This window comes from Malaclemys terrapin, chromosome 1 (genome assembly GCF_027887155.1).
Source record: "Malaclemys terrapin pileata isolate rMalTer1 chromosome 1, rMalTer1.hap1, whole genome shotgun sequence".
Taxonomy (NCBI): Eukaryota; Metazoa; Chordata; order Testudines; family Emydidae; genus Malaclemys; species Malaclemys terrapin.
Genome location: NC_071505.1, coordinates 117,697,604 through 117,723,570, shown reverse-complemented (window position 1 = coordinate 117,723,570; position 25,967 = coordinate 117,697,604). Strand labels below are relative to the sequence as shown.

Genomic DNA, 25,967 nt, shown 5'->3' with positions numbered 1-25,967 from the left:
AGTAAAAGAGATGGTTAGAGGCAAAAGGCATCCTTTATAAATGGAAGTCAAATCCTACTGAGGAAAACAGAAAGGAGCATAAACTCTGGCAAGTCAAGTGTACAAGTATAATTAGGCCCCAAAAAAGAATTTGAAGAGCAACTTGCAAAGGACACAAAAATTAACAGCATTTTTTTAAAAGTATATCAAAAACAATCAGTGGGCTCACTAGACAATCAAGGAAGACAAGGCTATTGTGGAGAAGCTAAATTAATTCTTTGTATTGGTCTTCACTGCAGAGGATATGAGGGAGAGTCCCACATCTGAGCCATTCTTTTTAGGTGACAAATCTGAGGAACTGTCCCAAATTGAGGTTTCAACAGAGGAGATTTTGGAACAAATTGATAAATTAAACAGTAAAAAGTCAGGACTAGATGGTATTCAGCCAAGAGTTCTGAAGGAACTCAAACATGAAATTCCAGAACTACTGTCACCTATTGCTTAAATCAGCCTCTGTACCAGATAAGTGGAGGATACTTAATGGAATGCCAGACAAATTGTTTGAAACTATAGCAAAGAACAGAATTATCAGACACATAGATTAACATGATATGTTGGGGAACAGTAATATCGCTAGGGGAAAATCATGCCTCATCAATCTATTAGAATTCTTTGAGGGTGTCAAGAAACGTGGACACAGGTGATCCGGCTGATAGCTTTTGACCAAAGCCTGTTAAGCAAACTAAGCATTCATGGGATAAAAGAGAAGGTGCACTCGTGGATCAGAAACTGGTTGAAAGATAGGAAACAAAGGGTAGGAACAAATGATCAGTTTTCATATTGGAAAGTGGTAAATAGCAGGGTCCCAAAAGGATCTGTATTGAAACCTGTGCTGTTCAACATAATCATAAATGATATAGAAAATGGAGTAAACAGTGTGGTAGCAAAGTTTGCTGACAATACAAAATTACTCCAGATAATTAAGTCCAAAGCTGACTGTGAAGAGTTACGAAGCAATCTCACAAAACTGGGTGATGGACAACAAAATGGCAGATGTAATTCAATGTTGATAAGTGCAAAGTAATGCACATTGGAAAACACAATCCCAATTATACATACAAAATGATGGGGTCTAAATTAGCTGTTACCACTCAGAAAGAGATCTTGGAGTCATCATCTGAAAACATCCGCTTTATGTGCCACAACAGTCAAAAAAATTAACCGAATGTTAAGAACCATTAGGAAAGGGGTAGATAGTAAGGGAGCAAATATCATAATGCAACTATAAATCTATGGTACGGCCACATACTGAATACTGCATACAGTTCTGGTCACCCCATCTCAAAAAATATATATTATAATTAGAAAAGGTACAGAGAAGGGCAACAAAAATGATTAAGGGTATGAAACAGCTTCCACATAAGGATATATTAAAAAGACTGGGACTGTTCAGCTCAGAAAAGAGAAGACTAAGGAGAGATATGACAGAGGTCTATGAAATCATGAATAGTGTGGAGAAAGTGAAAAAGGAAGTGTTATTTACCCCTTTGCACAAGAACCAAGGGTCTCCCAATGAAATAAATAGGCAACAGTTTTAAAAGAAACGTAAGGAGGTACTGCTTCACACATCGGACACCCTCAATCTGTGGTACCCATTGCCAGGGGATGTTGTGAAGGCCAAAAGTATAATTGGATTAAAAAAGAATTAGGTAAATTCATGGAGCATAGGTCGATTAATGGCTATTAGCCAAAATGGTCAGGGATGCAACCCCATGCTCTGGGTGTCCCTAAACCGCTGATTGCCAGAAGCTGGGACTGGATGTCAGGATGGATCACTTAGTAATTGCTGTCTTCTGTTCATTCCCTCTGAAGCATCTAACCACTGTCAGAAGACAGGATGCTGGTCTAGATGGACCATTGGTTTGATTTAGTATGACCATTCTTACATTCTTATAAAATTCTAATAGGAATCGTCTACATAGGATCAAAAGTTAAAGCTGGAACCAGAAGGTGGTCTTTTCCCCTACCATCTCAGGATTATCCCTTACATATTCTCTCAGGCATTCAAATAAGGACAATGAAGAACTTTTTTTCTGTTTTTACTGTGATAATAGGTATGTGCCTTTATCTGACTGTCCCCATTATTAGCACAGTGCCCTGTTGATTCCTGCGGGCTTAAGTCTGGGCATAGCTATTTGCTGGTCTGGAGCCCATAGGTCAGATCCTCAGCTGGTGTAAGTTTTCATAGCTTCATTGACTTAATGGAGCTATGCTAACTTACGGAAACAGATGATCTGTCCCCATCTATTTTATTTGCTTTGAAACAAATAATACAAATATATTGTACTTCTGCTATGTTTGCATCCTCAAGGAGGATTTCAAATTAGTATCTGCATATTGTTTCTTCTGTGATACTTACCTTCATCTGGGTGTGCATTCTGGTTATCTGAATTATCTTTAGGAAAAGACAAAGAGGTCTTCTGCAGCTGCTTGAATTCTTGCTGAAGGTATATTTTCTTTATTTCACACAGTGTTTCAATGTGAACTTTGTGAGAAAACTAAATAAGAAAATGGATAGTTACAAGATATACAACAATTAGCAATAACAATACTATCATACATGCTAGAAAACTTTCTCCTGAATTAAATATTAGTAAGATGAAAAAGAATGTCCCAAATGTTGAAATCTGACACATTAGTTGAGTCCCTTTTGTTATAGCCCTTCAGTATCAGTACTTACCTGCTTTTTCATCACCTTCTTTGTCATGGAGTTTTAACCAAAACAATCTTAATGGCTAAAGACATGCTCAACTGACACTGAGTTGTCTAGAGAAGAGTGCAGATTTTTAAAAAATATGATAAATCTGATTTCAACTATCCTGTCTTTCAAGATTTCAATTCCACAATTTTTCAGCATTTTGATTAAATGAACTGTGACTACCTCTTATGACAACATACATAGATTTGGATTTGTTGAGTTCCTTCCTTCTCTCTTATGTTTGCATCTGCCACATTTCAACTTATTCCAGTTCTGAGCTCAATCTATGACTAACATTTGGGATCAGGCATGTTAGTCATGCAGAGATGCCATAGTTTTTCGGAATCATTTTATGATTCAATCCTTGTGCAGTTCTCATTCCTTGATATTGATTACAGTAAACCAAATGCCCACAGACTGCACCAGTAGTACCACCACTCTCCAATCTGTCAAGTCTCTGAAACTTCCTTCAATTGCTTTTGTAAGTTTAGTGCTTCCCTGCATGCTATGTTTTGATCATAATCTTCCTCATGCTCAGTACAAATTTCAACAAATCACAGCTACATTTTGTTGACAACAGTGGTATCAAAGTGGAGGAAGTGTTGCCTTATATATCAAAAGTGTATACTGGGGTCGGCAACCTATGGCATGTGTGCCAAACACGGCACACAAGCCGATTTTGAGTGGCATGCTGCTGCCTGCCGCAGTCCCGGCCCCCAGCCCCACTCAGTCCCCCCACCCACCGCTCTCCCCTACGGGGGCAGGAGGCAGAAGCTTGGCCCTGCGGCAGCCCTGCTTCTTCCCCCAGCGTGGTGCTTTCCTGCCCCTCCTCCTCTCCTTCCCTGCGCCGATCAGGGGGAGGGGGATGAGTGGCAGCATGCTCGCTGCTCCGTAGAGGAGGCAGAGAAGAGGTAGGGACGGGACCTTGGGGAAGGGGGTGGAACAGGGCATATCCCTTCCAGTCCCCTGCCATGAGCCGCTCAGGGCAGGGGGCTGGGAGCACCCCCACAAGCCGAGCACCTCAGCCCTCTGCCCTGAACCCCCCCACACACACCCAGCCTTCTGCCCTGCACCCCCACACCCCCCAGCCCTGACCTCTGAACCCCCCACACACACACCCAGCCTTCTGCCCTGCACCTCCCCATACACCCCCAGCCCTCTGCCCTGACCCCTGAACCCCCCCACACACCCAGCCTTCTGCCCTGCACCCCCACGCCCCCCAGCCCTGACCTCTGAACCCCCCCCCACACACACCCAGCCTTCTGCCCTGCACCTCCCCACACACACCCAGCCCTCTGCCCTGACCTCTGAACCCCCACCCCCACCCCCAGGCCTCTGCCCTGCACCCCCACACCCTCCAGCCCTCTGCCCTGACCCCTGAACCCCCCCCCCAGGTTTGGGATCCCAGCTGCCGGCCCCTTGCCAGCTGGCGTCCCGGCTGCAGGCCCCACTCAGCCCGTTGCCAGCCTTGGTGAACAGAACCCGAGGCTGGCAGCGGGCTGAGCAGGCTGGCGGTGTAAGATCAGCATTTTAATTTAATTTTAAATGAAGCTTCTTAAACATTTTGAAAACCTTTTTTACTTTACATACAACAATAGTTTAGTTATATAATATAGACTTATAGAGAGAGACCTTCTAAAAAACATTAAAATGTATTACCTGCATGCAAAACCTTAAATTAAAGTGAATAAATGAAGACTCGGCACACCACTTCTGAAAGGTTGCCTACCCCTGGTGTATACATTTGGACTGAGGTTGAGATGAAAATAGGAGACAGACTTGTTGAAAGTTTCTGGGTTAGGATAAAAGGGTTAAAAAAAACCAAGGAAGATGTCATGGTAGGGGTCTACTACAGACAACTTAACCAGGAAGAAGAGGTGGATGAGGCTTTTTATAAACAACTAACAAAATCATCCAAAGCACAGGACGTGGTGGTGATGGGGGGCTTTCAACTACCCAGACATCTGTTGGGAAAATAAGACAGCAGGGTATGGATTAACCAACAAGTTACTGGAATGTATTGGAAATAATTTTTTATTTCAGAAGATGGAGAAAGCTACTAGGGGAGAGGCTGTTCTAAATTTGATTTTGATAAATAAGGAGGAACTAATTGAGAATTTGAAAGTGGAAGGCAGCCTGGATGAAAGTGATCATGAAAGGGTAGAGTTCATGATTCTAACGAATGGTAGGAGGGAAAACAGCACAATAAAGATAATGGATTTCAAGAAGGCAGACGTTAGCAAACTCAGGGAGTTGGTAGGTAAGATCCCATGGGAAGCAAGTCTAAGGGGAAAAACAGTTCAAGAGAGTTGGCAGTTTTTCAAAGAGACGTTATTAAGGGCACAAGAGCAAACTATCCCACTGCGCAGGAAAGATAGCAAGTATGGCAAGAGACCACCCTGGCTTAACCATGAGACCTTCAATAATCTAAAACTCAAAAAAAAGTCCTGCAAAAAGTGGAAACTAGGTCAAATTACAAAGAATTAATATAAACAAACAACACAAGCATTTAGGGACGATGTTAGAAAGTCCAAGGCACAAAACGAGATTAAACTACCTAGAGACATACATGATAACAAGAAAACATTTTACAAATACATTAGAACAGCGGTTCTCAACCAGGGCTCCGGGGCCCCCTAGGGGGCCATGAGCAGGTTTGAGGGGGTCTGCCAAAATAAAACAGAGAGCAGGGCCAGCGTTAGACTCATTGGGGCCCAGGGCAGAAAGTCAAATCCCGAGCCCTGCTGCTCTGGACTGAAGCCAAAGCCTGAGCAACTTAGCTTCGTGGGGCCCCCTGTGGCATAAGGCCCAGGGCAACTGAACTGCTTGCTACCCCCTAACACTGGCCCTGGCTATTAATCTACTGAAAAACAGTTGCAGTGGCACAACATAGCATATTGGGTGTGGGTGCTCAGAAGGAAAAAGGTTGAGAACCCCTGCATTAGAAGCAAGAGGAAGACCAAGAACAAGAAAGGCCCTTTACTCAATGAGGGGGGGGGGGGAAACAATAACAAAAAAAATGTGGAAATGGCAGAAGTACTAAATGATTTTTTGTTTCAGTTTTCACCAAAAAGTTTAGTAGCAATTGGATGTCTAACATTGAATGCCAGTGAAAATGAGGTAGGATCAGAGACTAAATAGGGAAAGAACAAGTTAAAAATTACTTAGACAAATTAGATGTCTTCAAGTCACCAGGGTCTGACGAAATACATCCTAGAATACTCAAGGAGCTCACTGAGGAGATATCTGAGCCATTAGCAATTATATTTGAAAAGTCATGGAAGGCGAATGAGATTCCAAAGGACTGGAAAAGGGCAAATATAGTGCCAATCTATAAAAAAGGGAATTAAGGACAACCTAGGGAATTATAGACCAGTCAGCTAAACTTCAATATCCGGAAAGATAACGGTGCAAATAATTAAGCAATCAATTTGCAAATATCTAGATGATAATAAGGTGGTAATTAACAGTCAGCATGCATTTGTCAAGAACAAATCATGTCAAAACAAATTAATAGCTTTCTTTGACAGGGTGGTTGGGGAGAAGCATTAGATGTGGTATATCTTGACTTTAGTAAGGCTTTTGATACTGTCTTGCATGACCTTCTCATAAACAAACTAGGGAAATACAACCTACATGGAGCTACTATAAGGTGGGTGCATAACTGGTTGGAAAACCATTCCCAGAGAGTAGTTATCAGTGGTTCATCGTCAAGGTGGAAGGGCATATCAAATGGAGTCCCACAGGGATCAGTTCTGAGTCCTGTTCTGTTCAAGATCTTCATCAGTGATTTAGATAATGGCATAGAGAGTAAATTTATGAAGTTTGCGGACGATACCAAGCTGGAAGGGGTTGCAAGTACTTTGGAGGATAGGATTAAAATTCAAAATGATCTGGACAAACTAGAGAAATGGTCTGAAGTAAATAGGACGAAATTCAATAAAGACAAATGCAAAGTACTCCACTTAGGAAGGAACAATCAGTTGCATGCATACAGAATGGGAAATGACTGTCTAAGAAGGACTTAGAAATGACTGTGGAAAGGGATCTGGGGATCACAAGCTAAATATGAGTCAACAGTGTAACACTTATTGAAAAAATAGCAAACATGATTCTGGTATGTATTAGCAGGAGTGTTGTAAGCAAGACACAAGAAGTAATTCTTCCGCTCTTCTCCATACTGATTAGGCCTCAACTGGAATATCGTGACCAGTTCTGGGCACCACATTTCAGGAAAGATGTGGACAAACTGGAGAAAGTCCAGAGAAGAGCAACAAAAATGACTAAAGGTCTAGAAAACATGACCTATGAAGGAAGATTGAAAAAACTGGGTCTGTTTAGTCTGAGAAAAGACGACTGATGGGGGGGTGGACACATGTTGTCAAGAACATAAAAAGTTGTTATAAGGAGGAAGGAGAAAAATTGTTCTCATTAATCTCTGAGGATAGGACAGGAACCAATGAGCTTAAATTGCAGCAAGGGCAGTTTAGGTTGGACATTAGGAAAAACTTCCTGTCAGGGTGGTTAAACACTGGAATAAATTGCCTAGGGAGGTTGTGGATCTCCATCATTCGGGATTTTTAAGAGCAGGTTAGACAAACACCTGTCAGAGATGATCTAGATAATACTTAGTCCTGCCTTGGGTGCAGGGGACTGGACTAGAAGATCTCTTGAGGTCCCTTCCAGTCCTATGATTCTATGATTATTTTGAGAGGCACAGCAACAACTTTGATATGCCCATTCCTTTCTTTCTAACTTTTTAGAATAGTTAAAAATTTAATTCAAAATTGAAATTTGAGGCTAATATTTCTCACATAAAAATCTTTCAAATATATGTTATATTCAAATAAATACTTCAGAGTGACTGAAAAGTTCAAAAAATGAAAATCTGATAAAAACATAGAAATGCCCACTCAGTTGATTTTTTTTTTTTTTCCAAACAAAAAAGGTCCACACAACCCTACTTCCAGGGTTTTAAAAATGTATTTATATTGTTTCACTAAAAAAGGAAACATGAATATCTGTAGTGATAAGTGACTGTTGTGCACTGTACCTTTGGGTGAGTTTCATTATAGCCTCTCTCTGAGATTAAACTTTATTTGAAGCAGCTGAAGTTAGAGAGTATTCAAATAGCTTTTGTTGCTCTTTATTAAAACTACAATCAGACGCAATCCCACAGAAATGTGGAAAAAAACATTTGAGCTTGTATCTGAAGATGAAGCACAGCAGTAGATCTGACTTTCACTGATGTGAGGAAAATTGGAAATAACTCTACTGAAATTACTGGATTTACAAATGTAAATTTGGTGTATGAGGAGAATTAGTTCATGTGCATTCTGGTTTTATTCCTAGAAACACTGTGTGGCGCTGTACTGCCAATGCATTCCCACACACTTAAACTAGCATCTAAACAAATATAGTTAGGATGATGTCAGCCTTACCTCTTTAGTTCCTTTAAGATGTAGGCCCTCATGCCAATCAGGGCCTAAGGCAGTGCCTAGTTTGTCGGCTGCTGCCACACTTCCTTCTTCCTTCTCACTTCCTGAAGTCAAGAATGTGGAGAATATCAGACTCAACATATACACGATACGAAGACCTTATACACGATTATACAATCCTCACAACTCCAAAGGATTCTGAACTAAGAGAGTAGTGTGACCTTGTGGTGGGAAGTAGGGATTACAATGTGCTGGAGTCAAAACACTCCACTACTTCTAGAACACATCATACTTCAGGATTGTAATCTTATTTTATAATATTCTTAACAACACCTTTCACCTTCACTCACATGCAACCAGACATGGAATAAAAAGTAACCGCTGTGTGAAAGCACCCAGCAACAGTATAACAGATTAAAGGAGCTGTTCCAACAGACCCTTACTCACATGAATCAATGGGGCTACTCATGTGAATAGAAAACTGCAGGCCCTCATTGTAACAAAGAAAAAATATTAATCTCTAAATTAAAACAGATGGGGGAATTTTAAAAAGCATCTAGTGTAATGAGATCTTTAATGACCACAATAAACTAGAAAGCTTAGTTTTGTGCCTTATCCAAAAGAAACTGTATTGAGCAGTAGCATCTCCTAGCACTCTGCAGACACATTAGTTCAGTACTGACTAAGAGGGTAGAGTGCTTCCAATTACCAGTATTACTTGCTGCAGCGCTTGGGCAATTATAGAATATGTAACATCATCAAATAGAGACAGAGATACATGCATACATACCAGTATATAAATTAAATAATCTTTAGAGAGCAATATTACACAAACATTTTAGCAGTATAATAATTAAAATCTTTTTTATGTTTGTTTTTTTAAAGAGGGAATGCTATTTTGAACAGTGAAGCTTTTTTTGAACATTGTTAATTTGGCTGATCTCAGGTTTACATATGATTTTAGATGGTGTAAATTCAAGTGCCAACTAATATGCTAATATACTAAAGCAAGGAGTGTATTTTACTGTTTGCACAGTACCTTCTGTCGTATATTTGGTTCTTTTACATGCAATTGCAGTCTCTAATTTCTCAGCAGTTAGCTTTGGAATAAGGAATTCAGCTGCTCCTGCATCAAAGAAAGTATTCCCAATGACTTTGTCTTTGATGGCCCAAATCACTTCACATCCTTCAATTTCATACCTGGAAAGCACATTTCAACAATGGATAAAATTATGGGTTGCCACAGAGGAAATTTTTGTTTATGAGTGATCTAGATCAGCAGTTCTCAAACTTTAGCAATCTGAGGCCCCCCCATTTTGAATGTTTCTGCCCCACCCCTTCTCCAAGCCCCTGCCCCCCACTCGCTCCATCCCCTCTTCCTTTGTCGCTTGCTCTCCCCCACCCTCACTCACTTTCACCACGCTGTGGCAGGGAGTTGGGATGCGGGAAGGGGGTGAGGCTCTGGGCTGGGGCGTGGGGGCTCCAGGAGTGAGTTTGGGTACAGGAGGGGACTCTGAGCTGGGGCAGGGGGTTAAGGTGTGGAGGGGTAAGTGGTCCTGGCGGCACTTACCGTGGCTCCCAGGATGCAGCCACAGATTCCTGCGGCCCCTAGGCAGATGCACAGCCAGTGAGGCTCTGCACGCTGCCCTCGCACCCACAGACAGGGCCGACGGGGGGGGGGGGGGGAGGGGGAGGAGCCGGTACAAATGACCAGGGCCTGGCAGTCCGGAAGGGGGCCCGGGGCCCAGCTTCCCCGGCTTTCCCCCCCCCCCCGTCAGCCCTGTTTAGCCGGTCTGCCCTTGCTGTGGGGCCCGAAAATTTTTTTCACCGGGCCCCGAATCCACTCTCAGCGGCCCTGCCCGCAGACAAGGCCCCCACAGCTGCCATTGGTCGCGGTTCCTGGCCAACGGGAGCTGCGGAGCCAGCACTCAGGCAGGGGCAGTGCACAGAGCCTCCCTGGCCGCCCCTGTGCAGGTAGGGAGCCAGGGCAAGTAGGGAGCCTGCCTGGGAGTGAGGAGGGGGAGGAGTTGAGCAGCGGGGTCCACAGACCTCAGTTTGAGAAATGCTGATCTAGATTAAAGGAGGGCAGGAGATTTCATTCCTAAACCTGGAAACAAAGTTAATGCCTCCTTGGTGAAAGAAGAAGTTGTGTGCATCCTATTTTCATGCCCTTTAGTACTGGTTACAGAGATTACATATTATCCCCCTTTTTATGAGACAAATCTACATATACATATATAGTACAAAACGTCACTAATGGATCCAAGACCCTACAGCGTCATGACAAGACTCCCCCCACAGAACCCAGTCACATCCACTACACATCCACCTAAAGAAAATCTTTGCCTGATGAAAGAAAAACCATAAGCAAGACTATCCTTGGCCCTCCAATTTGGTGATCCCTGCAGCATTCCCCACCACTTTAGCCTCAATTCAGAGTAGGGGGCAAGAGTCCCTCCAGCACATTATCCTCATTCCAACACCAATCCTGGTATTAAAAGGACTTCAGAGGAAGGTGTAAGAACCACACAGTAGGCAGATCTGCTCCCTACTCCCACATTAGGTCTCATTCTAATCTCTAATAGAGAATAGCTTAAACCCTAAAGCACGAGCTTTAACATGCCTTTCAATTATTTTTACATTACTTTAACTCTGGATGTTGTTATCCATGTAAATGTCCAATCCCTTTTTGAATCTTGCTGAATTATTGGCCTTAATGATTTTCTGTGATAATGAGTTCCACAGTCCAATTACATGTTGTATGAAAGTATTTCCTTTTATCAATGCCCTTACTAAATATAAACGAATAATAATTAGAACTTTATTATAAAGCATTTTAAAAAAATCCTAAGATAACACACACTTGGATAACCCAGTTGTTCTAGTCTTTATTTTCACACATTTCTCAATAACTTAAGAAAATAATTTACTTACACTAATTCGAGCGCAATGCCACCATTTCCCACAACTGCTATTCTTTTAGCTTTGGCCAAATGATTCTGAAAGGCCTATAGTTAAAAAAAAAGACAGCTTACAGTATTCTAGTCACTCAAACTTGATCAATTTACGTAATTTAATATTCCTCAAATTCTCAAATGTATAATTTTAATAATAATTATGTTAATGATTATGAATGATACACATCTAATTATGTTAAGGCATTTTATTGAAGTTAATTAAGACTCTATAGCTCTGTTAGGATGCCACAGTGTGCCTCTACTATATTGCTTTTATAGATAAATAAACTGAGAAGAGGAAAGGTAAGTGATTTAGTTAAGACTAAATGGCAGAGTTTGTAATAGAATCCAGGAGTCTCTCCCTTGTCCTAACTACTAAAGCACGTTTCATCTCATATTTTATAATGTATTTAAAAGCCAATATTGAAATCATGTTCTGTTTCTTTGAGTCCAATTTTATTTCACTCAATATCTTGTAAAAAGACAAAATGGACCAGGATAAGGAGACTGTTTTGCATTTATAACTTTGATTTAACAGTAAGGTTCTTAGATTTGCCACAGACTGTTTTGTTTGCCTGGAAAAATTTTTGAAAAAGAAAATTAAGTCCCTGAATTACATAACTTAGGAGCTAGAGATGCTGCTATTCATAAAACAAAGAATACCAGACAGTATTTTGTATCATATCATTATCACTTGGGACACTGTATTTTAAACAAAAATCTGCATCCACTGGGACTGAATAGCTCATGGCACAGAAAGCCATTAAACTTTGAACTGTAGATTTGAATATAGTCCAGATCAGCAGTGACCAAGAGTCATGACGATCTGGTGATGGTTCGAGAATTTATGAAAGAATGACCTGGTAGTCTCCATCCCGTACCATATGGATCAACGTACACAACTGACCACCTTTGTGGTTAGTCACAACAGAGAAATAAAAAACTGAGAGGCTCTGAAAACAACTATCCTCTCCTGTCCCTAGAGGTTGTCTTTCTGGGCTTGTCTTCATTAGCCTTCTTTAACTCAAGTTAATGGATAGCCAATTTCTTTACAAAAACAAATTTACAGCCTGGATCAAATGTGTGCAGCATCCCCACAAGCCTTTACAAATTTGTTGACTACCTCAAGTTAATTGGCAAGCAGTGAACTTGAACTAAAAATATATGGTGTAGACATACCTATACTGTAGTAAGCAAGAAAATATGGGGAAGTTTGCTGCCTATGCTGTATGTTTTCAATCTGGCAACTGTTACCAGCACAAAATAAACTACTATTTTGCTTATTCTGAAGGTTCTCATGATGGGAACCCTCTCTATCCATTAATGAGTTATTTTTGAAAATAAAGATCTTATTTTTTAAAATGGCATTTCAGAGTTACTTCTTTACTTCTAAAAATGTATAACAATGGTTTCTATTATTTATTTCTGATATTAGGATAACATCTTGTTTATCTATTTCATTCCACAATAATTTTTACATTACACTGTGACTAACCACATGTGCATGGTTAGGATGCAAAATGCTAACATATTTATGAACCATGAAAATATATTACCTGAGCACTGTCAGTATCCCGGATTCCTAATACATATGGGTTTCCTTCAAAAATTAACTTAGGTTTTGCTCCCGCACATAGGCAAAGTTTTTCATATATACACTGTTTGCCATCTTCTGTGAAAATTTTCTGTTAAAAGATTTAAAAGGAAAACCATCTATATAGGTCAACTAAGAAAACCCAGGGTACACCTTAAAATCACAGTATTTTACTGGTATCAAACTGTAACTGGCTATGGGAAAGGTAAAAAAAAATAAGCAAGTCCTCTCTAACTGATTAAATATCTAACAGTTCATATTACACTCATGACAGTGCTATGTGAGTTCCTAAATCAGTAAAATGGAAATTGCATATAGTAAACTCAATAAGATTACAAGACAAAATATAAAGCTTGTCTCTTAGTGGAACTCTGTATTTTGTTATGGTGTTGAGGGAAGAGTCTGTTTTGCGCATTAGACTGTTTTTTAGTAGCTTGTATATCATGGCAAAACCTACACTGCTTTACTAGTCCAAGTGCTATTTTTTATATTGGAGATTACTTGTGTATATTGTAGAATGGAAGGCTGCGATTAATTTACATGTATGTACACAGATTTCTGTTGGGGGCAGCGTGGGGTATAAATACACCTCTACCCTGATATAATGAGACCCGATATAACACGAATTCTGATAAAACGCGGTAAAGCAGTGCTCCGGGGGGGGGGGGGGGGGAAGAGAGGGCTGCGCACTCCCGGCGGATCAAAGCAAGTTCGATATAACTTGGTTTCACCTATAACGCGGTAAGATTTTTTGGCTCCCGAGGACAGCGTTATATCGAGGTAGAGGTGTAGTTGCTTTTGGGATCTGTGTTCAAAATAATGTTTTTCCCCCAGGTCTTTCAAAGAATATAAGTGCCATGGATGCAACTCTACATACTGCCACATCTGATCAACCAAGTGTGTGATCCAAAGTTCATTAAAGTCAATGGAAAGGCTACCACTGACTTCAGTACTTCAAAACTGGATCAGATTCTAAAGGAGCAACATTGTCAGGTTCTGGAGGAAGCCACATCAAGCTGCAGCACAGAACATTTAAAATGCAACATTTTGTGAGCTTATTTGCTGTTCTCCACCTCAGAGATGGCTACATTACAATGGTTCTGTCCATCTTGTAGAGAGTTTATAAAGGGCATTGGGATCGTTTGAGATGAAAGATGATGTACATGTGCAATATGGCTGTGACTTTTGGGGGATTATCCAGACCAGTAAAAGGATCCATCTGCCTTGTAATCTTGAGTGCCTAAATGCTAAACTATTTGGGCTCAGAGCCCTGACACCAATAGCCAGCCCATAAGCATAAAGGTCTCACCCTAGCTTCCATCTGCCTCATTACTCCTTGCAGGGTGACCCTATCAGCCCTTCCAATTCTCAGTTTCCCCAAATCCCCATTTTCCCTCTAGTTCGTTACCCCTGAAGGTGCGAAAACAGCCCCCCTCCATTATCAGTTCACTCCAAACCGTTTGCACACCAGAGACCTGATTGTTGTAAAAATAAACAAAAAGTTTATTTAACAGAAAATTCATAGATTCAAAGATGAAATAGTAAGGAAAAGCAAACACATACAAGTTACACAGAAAATAAACATAAAGACACAACTTCTGGCTTTGCACTTCCATATTAGTTAAACTCCTTTTTCTAATAAAAGTTACCTATTGTTTTTGAACCATTTCCCACAGTGCTCCCTAGCCCAAGCAGGGGGATCCAGCATTCACAGATAGATCCCCGTCTTTGAGACTGTGCAAAGTCCAAGTGTCTGCTAGTTAAGAACTCAGGAAAGATGGATTTGGGGAGACTCAGGACCAGAAGGGCTGTTGGGGTCACCCTATAAGGAGTAACTAGGCTGGTGGAAGCAAGGATGAAACTTTATACCTATGGTCTGGCTACTGGTGTCAGGGTTCTGAGCTAAATCAGCATAGCACTAAGGTCACCCAAGGTTATAGGGCAGGGGTTACTGAACCCATTACTGGTCTGGGTGATCCCTAAAATGTCACAATGGCCATCCCAGGGGACATCCCTAAAACAAAACAAAAAACACAATATATTTATTAAAACTGTTGTGTGTGCGCTTTATTATGTATTATACCTGAGCGCATACATCAGCCTAACAGATACAGTACAGAATATGAGTATACTACCTTAACCTAAGTACAGTGAATTAATTACAGGTATACCAGTTACATATAATAAAAGCAAAAACACAGACTTGGCTCTGAATGTGGGTAAATGAGTAATATTGAGGTGAAAAACAAAGCCTTCCAACTTTACTCTATAAGTAAGACACTTAACAAGGATTAGAGAGACTGTGTGTACTATATTTTTGCTGGAGAACGGAGAAAAAAGCATAGGGATTTATTTATTTTGTTCTCCTCAGAATTAAAAGTGGGTATTTATTATAAATTTATAAAGTCAATACTAATTTTGGTTTCTCTTTGGCAACAAACCAAGTTACAGTTCACAGAGAGTGCCGATTAATGATTTAAGAATTTTTCAGGAATCTTAGTTCTATTATATCTGGTTTCATGATCAACTCTTTGCTACTCTGCTCTAAAGAGCCAGGCAATATATTAGAGGAATCAGGAGTCTTGATCTAACCATCCTAACCACTGATTTTTTCTAATGACTTATGACCTATGATTGCTTTTTACCCCATTGCCTACATTTCTTCTAAATGTGCACTATAAGTGAACTGTGACATTTCTCTTCTGTTCTAAATCTTGGTAAATTAATTTTAATTGTTAGAAATTCTGTTTTAATAACATATTTCATTTGAAAAATGGATCCCTTCTTAAACCCATTCACTTTCAGGATCCATAGAAAATTAGGCAAAATGAAGCTCTCTTACATGCTCCTGACTTTTCAACTGTTTCACTCCAGACTCTATAACTTTAATGTTGGGATACCGTTTTTCTAACATAGTGCTTGGTTGTTCTTCAACATCAAATTCCTCTAGTGTTTTGGAGACCTATAGTTTAAAAAAAAGAAAGAGAGAGAGAGAGAGAGAGAGAAATCATTTTTGTTTTAATTGTTTTTCTTCTTTTATTAAGTTTTCAACCAAACCTATTGATTGGAAAATAGATGATGTTCACTCCCAGTCTGTAAACTTAAAGCACCAAACCCTCAGCAAATTCTTTCCACCAAGTTAGAAAATTGCTACTAAAATTAAGCATTTAGGTACATAATCTGTTAATAAATAGTCCTAAGAAAGGCTCTCAGTAGTACGTTACCACTCAAAATGGAACTTGGACTTCTAAATCCCTATTTTGAGAAATTTAAAATTAGACTAGATTAAGCACCTGAGACTATATTTGCCCCCTGGAGGATTGACTAGACAATCAAATAGGTCTTTTCCATATCTAATTTCTACTATTATAAGTGGAGCTGGTAGAACCATCTATTAAGGTAGCCCTACGCTTTCCATTTTAACACTGTTTCCATTTGCTTATAACTTTGCAAATCTAAATTCACTTGGGCTGCAATGTTCCATGCTTGGCCTTAGCCTAATTTTTTTTGGAAAATTTTAGCCACAACAGTTCAGTTGTTTTTAAGAACACGGCTAGAAAAAAATACACTGTTTTGCCCACATTAAAAAATTCTGGTGACCTTTTCTTTGAACAGATCTATGACCCATATGCTCTGAGCAGGGACTTGACATTTGGCGGGGGGGGGGGGGGGGGGGGGGGGCTTTGTGTAAGCGATATGTATTCTGCTGTTCCTGTGAAAATATGCCCAAATTTGGCCAAGTGATAAAAGTGAATGAAAAATCCCAGTTCATACATGTATTCAGGAGAGACATAGAGATTCACAGCTAAAATCTCTGAAGATTCCATCTTCACTGAGCATGCTTGAGTCTTTCACAGCTCCTAGTGCAGACCGGTCTAACACATGAACTGAGCATGATCCATTCTCTCACAGCTCCTACCTGTGACCAGACTCTGCATAAACCATGCCCACACAGCAACTGAGTATACTCTAGCCCAGGGCTAGGGGGTGAAATCAGACTTTCCCTGTAATAACTGCTCCAAGCTGGCGTGCGCAGTCTCTTCTGTTGGCACCCAGGTAGTGTGGAGGATGAAGCTCTCTGATTCAAATGCAGAGGAGGTAAAAGCCAGATCAGGGGGTGGGAAAGTAGTAAATTGGAAAAGGAGCCTGGTGAGACTGGGACTGGAACTCAGGGGAGAGAAACTGGGAATGTCTGGGCATGGAGATTGTTATAGGGACCCAGGATGCGGGAATGGAAACCGAGATTGGGAGCTTGAGGGAAGGAAGCTAGAACAGGTCGGACAAGCAGACTGGGACTGGGAGTCAGGGAGAGAAGGGGAAAAGGGCATGAGACTGAAACCATATGCATAAGCATTTGCGGGGTCAGGCCCTAAATTATCTCTACTTGAGTAAATGTTTTAGTAACTTCTATAGACACCTACACAAAAACAAAATTTAAGTCTCTCTCTTACCTGTTTGAAATTTGTTACTGCTTTTATAACTGGAGAAGCTGTTACTAAGAGAATATCTTCTGATGGAAATTCTGTAGCCAACTTGTAAAGAAAGAGAGAGCATGATGAGTGAACACAGCTGTCAGTGGAATTTGACTTTAAATAAGGCAATAACAGTACTAAAAAAACAGGAGTTATCGTATTAAGGATTTTAGTCTTGTAAATCCCAGAGATGTAGGCAAATATTGCCTCCATTTTACAAAAGGGTAAACTTGGCTTGGGTGATACAATGGAAGCGAACCTGATCCCGAGGTCCAGGGCTTTCTTTATTTACAGACATTTCCATAAGACTCACATCATGGCACGAATGCCTAACCACAAGACGACCCTTCATACCATCACACTAGCCAAACTGGGAGGTGTAAAATGACACAAACTGAGATCTGAAGAGTCTGTATGCCTGGAGTCCAATTATTAGTGGGCAGTGGTAACTCAGTTAAGATTGTATTAAAGACTTTTGACTGTAGAAAGAACAGTGAATACCTGGTATCTTTGAGTGAGTTTTATGGAAAATGGATTATAATCTTTGGCTAATTATGGATTTTTTGATATACTGGTTATATAATTAAGCTGTGTTTAAAAATTCATGTTTTGGCTATTTTTGCCAGGGAGGGTCTCACTGGCTTCTGTAGTCCTCTAGCAGAAAGATACAATCACAGATATGGTTCAAATTTGCACAAATCATTGTTTCCATAACACAGGTTCTTAGAATACAATCTTCGGGTAAGTGAATGGCAATTTTTTAAACAAAAGGACTTTAAAGTGGTAACAGTAAGTTTGTGCGTTAATCTGAACCCACTGGTTTTTAATTTGATGACAAAAATCTGTGCCACAGCAAGAATGTTGTCTGTTACAAAATGTGGGCTTGCTTACATAAGGGAAAGTTCCCTTAGCTAGAAACAAGGAGCCCAGATGTTCAGATCTCACCTCTTCTAAGTGCAGTATAAATTCTCAGGCAATTCACTACCTTTATTATTGACTAAGGCCAGGTAGGGTTGAAAGAGATGATTTTAAATTGTTGGATGCGAAGTAATTTTATTTTAAAAATTACTACAATTATTTAGTTTCAAGAAATAAGAAATGGTAGGCCAAGTCTTATTGCTTCTCTTACTGTCAACTCAGGGGTGTGGCTCACATTATTTAGTCATGAGCAAGACTAAGCAAAATAATCACAGTTATTAACCATGGCTATTTTAATATTTAAAAAAGGAAAAGAAAATATTAAACACCACAAATGACCAAACACAAATGATAAACCAGTTACTTCCGTTACAACTTCTTCTGTATGTCTCTCCGTGGAGAGCTTTTGACAGGAATTACACTTTTAAGAGTGAACAGCCTCTGGTAGATACTTTTGTCTTGGTAAGATAAGACTCAAAAATATATGGTTTCCCAAAATTATTGTGAATTCATTGTTTAGATACCAACAAATGTTTTATAATTTAGTCTCATGGCAGGTGGACTTGTTGGGCATTAATAAACAAACAAACAAACAGTTTATAGTTTGCAAAACAGGCAATCCTTACATCCTATGAAATAAAAAAAAAATTAAATCAATTAGAAAAAGCCATTAAAGGAGCTGTCTTGAGACAGGCCAATTAACCAACATTAAGAATATTAAATCACACTATTTCTTGGGCTTTGCCTACACTACACAGTTTTGTTGACAAAAGTCAGCTTTCGTCGACAAAACACTGGAGGTATACATACTGAACTGCTCCTCCCGCTGATGTAACTCCCATGCAATGCTGACATAATAAAACCATCTCAACAAGCAACATAGAGCTTTTTGCGATGTAGTTAGAGCAACACAGCATCAGTGTAACTTACTTGGTTATGTTACTCTAATTGGCCTCCAGGAAGTGTCCCAGAATGCCCATCATGACCACTCTGGTCAGCAGTTTGAATTCTGCTGTCCTGAAGATACACAGATATGCACTCCTCCCCCGTTTAAAGGCCCAGGAATTTTTGAAATTCCTCTTCCTGTTTGCTTGGTGAGCACAGTTCACACAGCTGACCATGGCAGTTTTACGCAACAGATGCGCTCCTGTGTGGAACACATGGGAGCTGTTGGATCTGCTGATATATGGGGAGAGGAGGTTGTGCAGTCACAGCTTTGGACCAACTGTAGGAATTTCAATAGCTACAGGCTGAATGCTATTGGCATGCAGGAGAAGGGGCACAAAAGGGACACGCAGCAGTGTCTTGCTAAAATCAAGGAGCTGACATAGGCGTACCAGAAGGCAATGGAGGCCAACCGTCGCTCTGGTGCAGCGCCAAAGATATGCTGCCTCTATAAGGAGCCTCACACCATCCTCAGCAGCAACCCCATCTCCACCATCAGGAGCCCTGAGGATACTTCAGGGGCACGGAGGCAGCAGCCATCAGACTCAACTCCAGTGAGGAAGTGGTGGATGAGGAGGTGGAGGTGGAGGACGATGTGGAGCACAAGGCAGGGTCATCAAGTGGCACAGTGAGTCAGGACCTCTTTTCCAATCCGGAGGGGTCTAGCTAATCCCAGCACTCTGACTTTGGCGCGAAGGATGCAGGAGAGGAGAGCTCTGGTAAGTGCTCATTTTGCTTTCATACTGCATGGTGACAGGAGACTGAGCTCTCATGTACTTTGTTATATGGTAGAGGTGAGATAAGGGACAGAAATTAACAACAGAGCCTGTCCATCTACGCAGTGGGGCCACAGCAGAAAAAATTATTAGTGTACATGGGGATGTCTCTGGAATCCTCCATAGTGATCTCTAGGAAACTTTCCTGTAGGTACTCTGCAATCCTCTGTCGAAGGTTCCTTGGCAGAGCTGTCTTGTTTCTATCCCCAGCATAAGAAACTTTGCCGCGCCACCCGGCAATTATTTCTGCAGCAACCAGAGTGGCACACAGACAAGCAGCATACGGAGACGGTCTGAAACCACATGCATGCAGGAGATGCTCCCTTGCATCCTGAATTACCCTGAGGAATGAGATATCGGGTTTGATTACCCTAGCCTATGGAAAAGGGTACAAGAATTCGGAATAGGTTCCCTAGCCACTAAAAGAAACCCCTTCGAAAATCACCCTTTGTACTTTCTTGCCCTTTCCTTTCCTCCCCCCGTGAACTCACCATAATTGGGACTCGTGGCCAACTATGTGCTATCCAAGGGACAGTGAGAAAGAGGTGTGTGTAACTTTTGCGATTCACGTCTGTGAACGCACTCACAATACTGTCTCTGTTCATTGTTCTTTTGCCTTCTGCTCATGTGCCCTTGAGAACACACTCCACCACACTGGCAGAGTGCCTCCATCAGATAAAGCGGCGAACCCAGGAGGAATAAGGAGGATATGTTTTGAGAAGTGCTGCAGTCAATAGATGCAGCACATAGTGAAACAAGAGCATGGAGGGAGACAATTAATGAAAGACTGAGGTGGGATAGCCAGGAAGGGACACGGGCAGGAGCGGATGATAAACCTCAGGACCAGACAGAGATGTTGAAGTCCCTCATTAGCCTGCAATCAGAGCAAATCCATGCCCGACTCCCCCTCCAGCCACTACAGCCCTCCCCCAACTCCCCTACTGCATTCCTTGCATGTTTCCGGTCCCTCACAGTGACCTGTGCACGCCACGCTTGGGAACTGGTTTTCCAATTAAAACTGGAATTACACCCAGCTATGAGAGCCCTAACCACAAGACTGTTCCTCATTTTCATGTTCCCTGTTTGTCCAAAAGTTTGTGTTTTATCCTGTTATTAAACTTGAGTCCTTGAAATAAAATGAGTCTTTATTTGTGACATACATACATCACTCAGTGCTAACACTGAAACACAGTGGCTATAGGTAGGAATATTTTCTCCTTGCAATAAATGCTCAAGAAGCAAGCACTACAGGGGTAAGTAAACATTGTCTGGCTGAATGCATCACATACAGACACAATACTGAGAATCACTGTCAAAAGCTTCTTCAAAACCTCCCTTATTCAAATAGCCTCCCATTGCGCCCTTCTAACTGCCCTTCTATCTGCCTGCTCAAAATCAGCAGCCAGTTGATCAGCCTCAGTGGTCCACCCCAAGGAAACTTTTCCCCCTTCAATTAACAAATATTTTGGAGAGTACAGCAGGCTGCAATGACCATCGGAATATTTCCCTCATTGAGGTCTAACTGGAAAAAAAGACAGCGCCAGCGACCTTTTAATTGGCCAAAGGCACATGCAATGGTCATTCGGCACCTGCTAAGCCTGTTGTTGAATTGCACCTTGCTGCTGTCTAGGTGTAAGGCTTCATGAGCCACAGGAGCAAGGTGTATGTGGGATCTCCAAGGATCACTATGGGCATTTTCATATCCCCCACTGGAATCTTCTGGTCTGGAAAGAAAGTCCCAGTGTGCAGCTTTCTATACAGTCCATTGTTCCGAAAGATGCGTGCATCATGCACTTTCCCTGACCACCCCGCATTGATGTCAGTGAAATGGCTCCGGTGATCCACCAGCACCTGCAAGACCATGGAGAAGTAGCCCTTTCGGTGGATGTACTCTGTCGCAAGATGGTTGGGGATATATGTTCTATCTATCGCCCCACCAAAGTTAGGGAATCCCATTGCCTCAAAGCCATCAATTATTTCCTGGACATTACCAAGAGTCACAGTCCTTCGTAGCAGGAGGAGAGTAATGGCCCTGCACATTTGCATCACTGCAGCCCCCATGGTGGACTTTCCAACTCCAAACTGATTCACAACTGATCGGTAGCAATCTGGAGTTGCCAGCTTCCACACAGCGATCGCCACTTGCTTTTCCACAGTCAGAGCAGCTCTCATTCTGGTGTTCTTGAGTTGCGGTGTCGGGGCGAGCTCCGCACACAGTTCCAGAAAGGTGACTTTGCGCATCCAAAAGTTCTGCAGCCACTGCTCGTCATCCCATACATGCATCACAATGCGATCCCGCCAGTCAGTGCTTGTTTCCCGATCCCAGTATCAATGGTCCACTGTGGCAAGCTGGTCCGTGAATGCCAGCAGCAATCTTGAATTATTTATCTCCATGGCAGACAGCAAGGCAGGCATCAACGGCTTACTCTGTTTCACAGCTCATGAAATACTGCAGGGCCAGCCGCACTGTTCATAATACTCATCACCAGAATGATCAGCAGCTCAGGATCCATGCTGTCAGGCACAGATGGCAAGTGCACAGTTTACAAGGGCTGTTGAAAAATGGCACAAAATGAAGCAGGAAGCCCAAGGAATGATGGGATGGAAAGAACGGCATCACAGGACAGCGAGCACATCCCCATGATGCGATCTAATCCTTTGGCAAAGTCGTAGTTAACTTTGTCTAATGAATTCATGCCGAAGTTTTGGGAAGATTTTCCTTGGGTTGGTTGGTTTCTTCAAGTCTTCTCTATTTTTCTTATTTGCATGTGGCAGCTTGCTTGTGGAGATGGACAGGATGAGCTATGGAATGATTGCTGTCTAACCAGAATAGCGGATGGAAGCATCTGAGGTGCTCAGTTCAGAGTCTTTTATACCATTCTCCTTCCTATTATATTATAGGAAAACATCTATTTCAGGCTCATTTAGACTCAACTTGGTTGCCTTCACTCTTTTATTAGCTTTGTGAATTCAGGGCTGGCTTAGGTGACATTTTCAGCTCCTGAATATGCACTGCTTAATAAATACGTAACATTTATTTAATTGCCTTTGTTCTTCTTGTGGCAGAAAAGATCCAGATAACTTTTAAAGTTAAAACTAGCTCTTTCTTTTTATTCAGCCTATTTTCTGAGATAGTCTTTCAATTTTATTAGAGTTTCACAGGAAATGAAATTCTGTTTTCAAAAAGTCCAAACACTCCTGTTCTTTATACAAAAATTTTTAGTTCTTAAAACAGTCTTTTAAAATTAAATAACTCTTACAAATTCTTTAGCTTCAATAATTAAAAGATGTTGATTCTACATGACAATTTTTGGAGCAATGATTTTCTTGTCTTCCTGAGCAGGATGAGAGTTTGCATGTACATTGCCAGCAATTAATTAATTCCTCATTAATATAAATATTTTACATGTAAATGGTCTCTTACATTAAAAGAGAAAGAGTAAGTTAGGAATTACTTAGACAAGATAGATGGTTTCAAATCAGCAGGGTCTGACGAAATACATCTTAGAATACTTAAGGAACTGGCTGAAGAGATCTCTGAGCCATTAACGATTATGTCTGAGAACAGGACAGGAGAGATTCCAGAGAACCAGAAAGGGGCAAATATAGTACCTACCTATAAAAAGGGGAATAAGGACAACCCAGGGAATTATAGACCAGTCAGCTTAACTTGGGTACTCAGAAAGTTAATGAAGCAAATAATCAATCAGTTTGACAGCAACTAGAAGATAATAAGAACATAAGAATGGCCATATTGGCTCAGACCAGTATCCTGTCTTCTGACAGTGGTCACTGCCAGGTGCTTCAGAGGGAATGAACTGAACATGGCAATTAGCAAGAGTCATTCTGTCTCCTGTCATCCTGTCCCAGCTCTGGTAGTCAGAGACTTAGGGTCACCCAGAGAACGACAGATTGACTGTGTGTTGTATGCAAAAGTACTTCCTTGTGTTTGTTTTAAACCTGCTGCCTATTGATTTCATTGGGTGTCGCCTTGATCTTGTGTTATATGAAGGGTTAAATAACACTTCCTTTTTCACTTTCTCCATTATTTTAGACCTCTATCTTATCTCCCTTAGTCATTTCTTTTCTAAGCTGAATAGTGCCAATCTTTCTACTCTCTCCCTATATGGAAGCTGTTCCATACCCCTAATCATTTTTATTGTCTTTCTCTGAACTTTTTCCAATTCTAATATCTCTTTTTGAGATAGGGAGATCAGAACTGCACACAGTATTGAAGGTGTGGATGTATCATGGATTTATACAGTTGCATTATGATATTTTCTGTCTTATTTTCTAACCTTTTCCTAATGGTAACCTTGTTTGTTTGTTTGTTTTTTGACTGCTGTTGCAAAATGAGCAGATATTTTCAGAGAGGTGATAAGAAACAGTCAACCTGGATTTGTCAATAACAAATCACCTCAAACCAACTTACTATCCTTCTTTGAGACGGTAACAAGCCTTGCAGATGGGAGAAAGCTGTAGATATTATATAGCTCAACTTTCGTAAGGGTTTTGATACTATCTCACATGATGTTCTGATAAACAAAGTAGGGAAATATAGCCTAGATAAGCCTATAATAAGGTGGGTGCACAACTGGTTGGAATACCATACTCAGAAAGTAGTTATCAATGGTTCAGAGTCAAGCTAGAGGGGCATATGGAGTGGTGTCCTGCAGGGCCCTGTCCTGGATCCTGCACTATTCAATATATTCACAAATGATTTGGATAATGGCACAGAGAGTACATTTATGAAGTTTGTGTACAGTACCAAGCTGGGAGGGGTTGCAAGCGCTTTTGAGGACAGGATTAGAATTTAAAATAATTTTGACAAACTGGAAAAATGGTCTGAAATAAATAGGATGAAATTCAGTAAGGACAAATTCAAAGTACTACATTTAGAGAGAAATAATCAATTACACAAGTATAAAATAGGAAATGACTGCTAAGGAGTACTGCAGAAAAGGATCTGGGGGCTATAGCGGATCATAAAATTAATGAGTCAACAATGGAACACTGTAGCAAAAAAGCAAACATTTTGGGACATAAGTGTGGGGACAGTATGAACAGCTGTGGGGGTGCACAGGTGAGGGGGGCTGTGTGCATGGTTGAAGGGGGTGCACAGCTGTGGGGGATGCACAGATGGGCTGTGCCCCACTGAGGGGGGCTGTGCCAGACAGGTGGGTGGGAGGGTCTGCACAACAGTGGGGGTTGCACAGTGCAGGGGGGCTGTATGCACAGCTGTGGGGTCTGTGCACTGGTGACGGAGGCAGTGTGCACAGCTGGGGGGGGGGATAGAGGAAGAGGTATGTACAGGGGAGAGGGGCTGTGTGCACGGCTGTGAAGGGGTGTACAGGTGAGAGGGGCTGTGTGCACGGCCGAGGGATGTACAGGTCAGGGTGGGACTGGAAGTGCCCTGGTGGACCCGACAGCTCAGCGAGCTGCAATGGGGACTGAGATTTTATCATAGTGCAAACCGGGGAGCACGTGTTTAGACCCCAGTCAGCTCTCCCCGCCCGTCCCGTGCTCCCCGGCGCCCGCAGGGGAAGAGGCGGGGTGTCGCGCGCGCCCCACTCACTGGGCGGTTGGGGGCCGGCGGGAAGTGGTGGGTGTCGCGCGCGCGTGGGGTGGGGGGGGGGCGGTACCTACCCGCTCGGCGCAGGTGACTCCCGCAATCCCCCCTCCCACCACCACAAACCGGCTCCGCGGGGGGAGGGGAGCCGCCATCTCGACGCCTGGACCTGGCAACAGCAGAGGGTGGGAGGAGCTCTGGCTACGGTGCGCGGCGGAGCTCAAACCTCTGCCCTTCGCGTTTGCGGTGCAACCTGCCCAATGCCTCCGCACACGTGAGGCTAATGGCAGCTTGGCCCCGGAGCCCGCTGCTGGGGGCAGGATCAGGCCTTGAGCGAGGGCCGGGCCTCGGGGCTGAAGTCTGCTGAATCCTGCCCCCAGCAGCCATCAGGGGTGAGGCTCCCGTTGTGTGCAATGGGGGCAGGGTGACAACAATAGTGTCAACCCCGGGAGTTAAAAAAATACCCGTGAGTCACCCCCCACCCCCAAATCCTGAGATGTAAACACCCCCCCCTTCCCCCCGTGTATCTAAATGTGGGGCCTTTGCCTTCTGGTTTTCAAC

The 25,967-nt window shown here is 42.0% G+C and overlaps 1 protein-coding gene across 1 annotated transcript in view; it reads right to left on the bottom strand.

Moving 5' to 3' along the window:
• Positions 1-25,574, bottom strand: part of PYROXD1 (pyridine nucleotide-disulphide oxidoreductase domain 1) — a 32,920-nt gene extending 7,346 nt beyond the window's left edge. The window contains exons 1-8 of the mRNA XM_054036457.1: positions 25,484-25,574; positions 17,178-17,258; positions 15,569-15,688; positions 12,689-12,817; positions 11,110-11,183; positions 9,215-9,375; positions 8,179-8,279; positions 2,399-2,537 (exon numbers count right to left, since the gene is read on the bottom strand). Of these exons, the coding sequence (XP_053892432.1) occupies positions 2,399-2,537; positions 8,179-8,279; positions 9,215-9,375; positions 11,110-11,183; positions 12,689-12,817; positions 15,569-15,688; positions 17,178-17,258; positions 25,484-25,561 (883 nt within the window). The 5' untranslated portion in view covers positions 25,562-25,574. The remainder of the gene's footprint in view (positions 1-2,398; positions 2,538-8,178; positions 8,280-9,214; positions 9,376-11,109; positions 11,184-12,688; positions 12,818-15,568; positions 15,689-17,177; positions 17,259-25,483) is intronic.
• Positions 25,575-25,967: the final 393 nt, after the last annotated feature.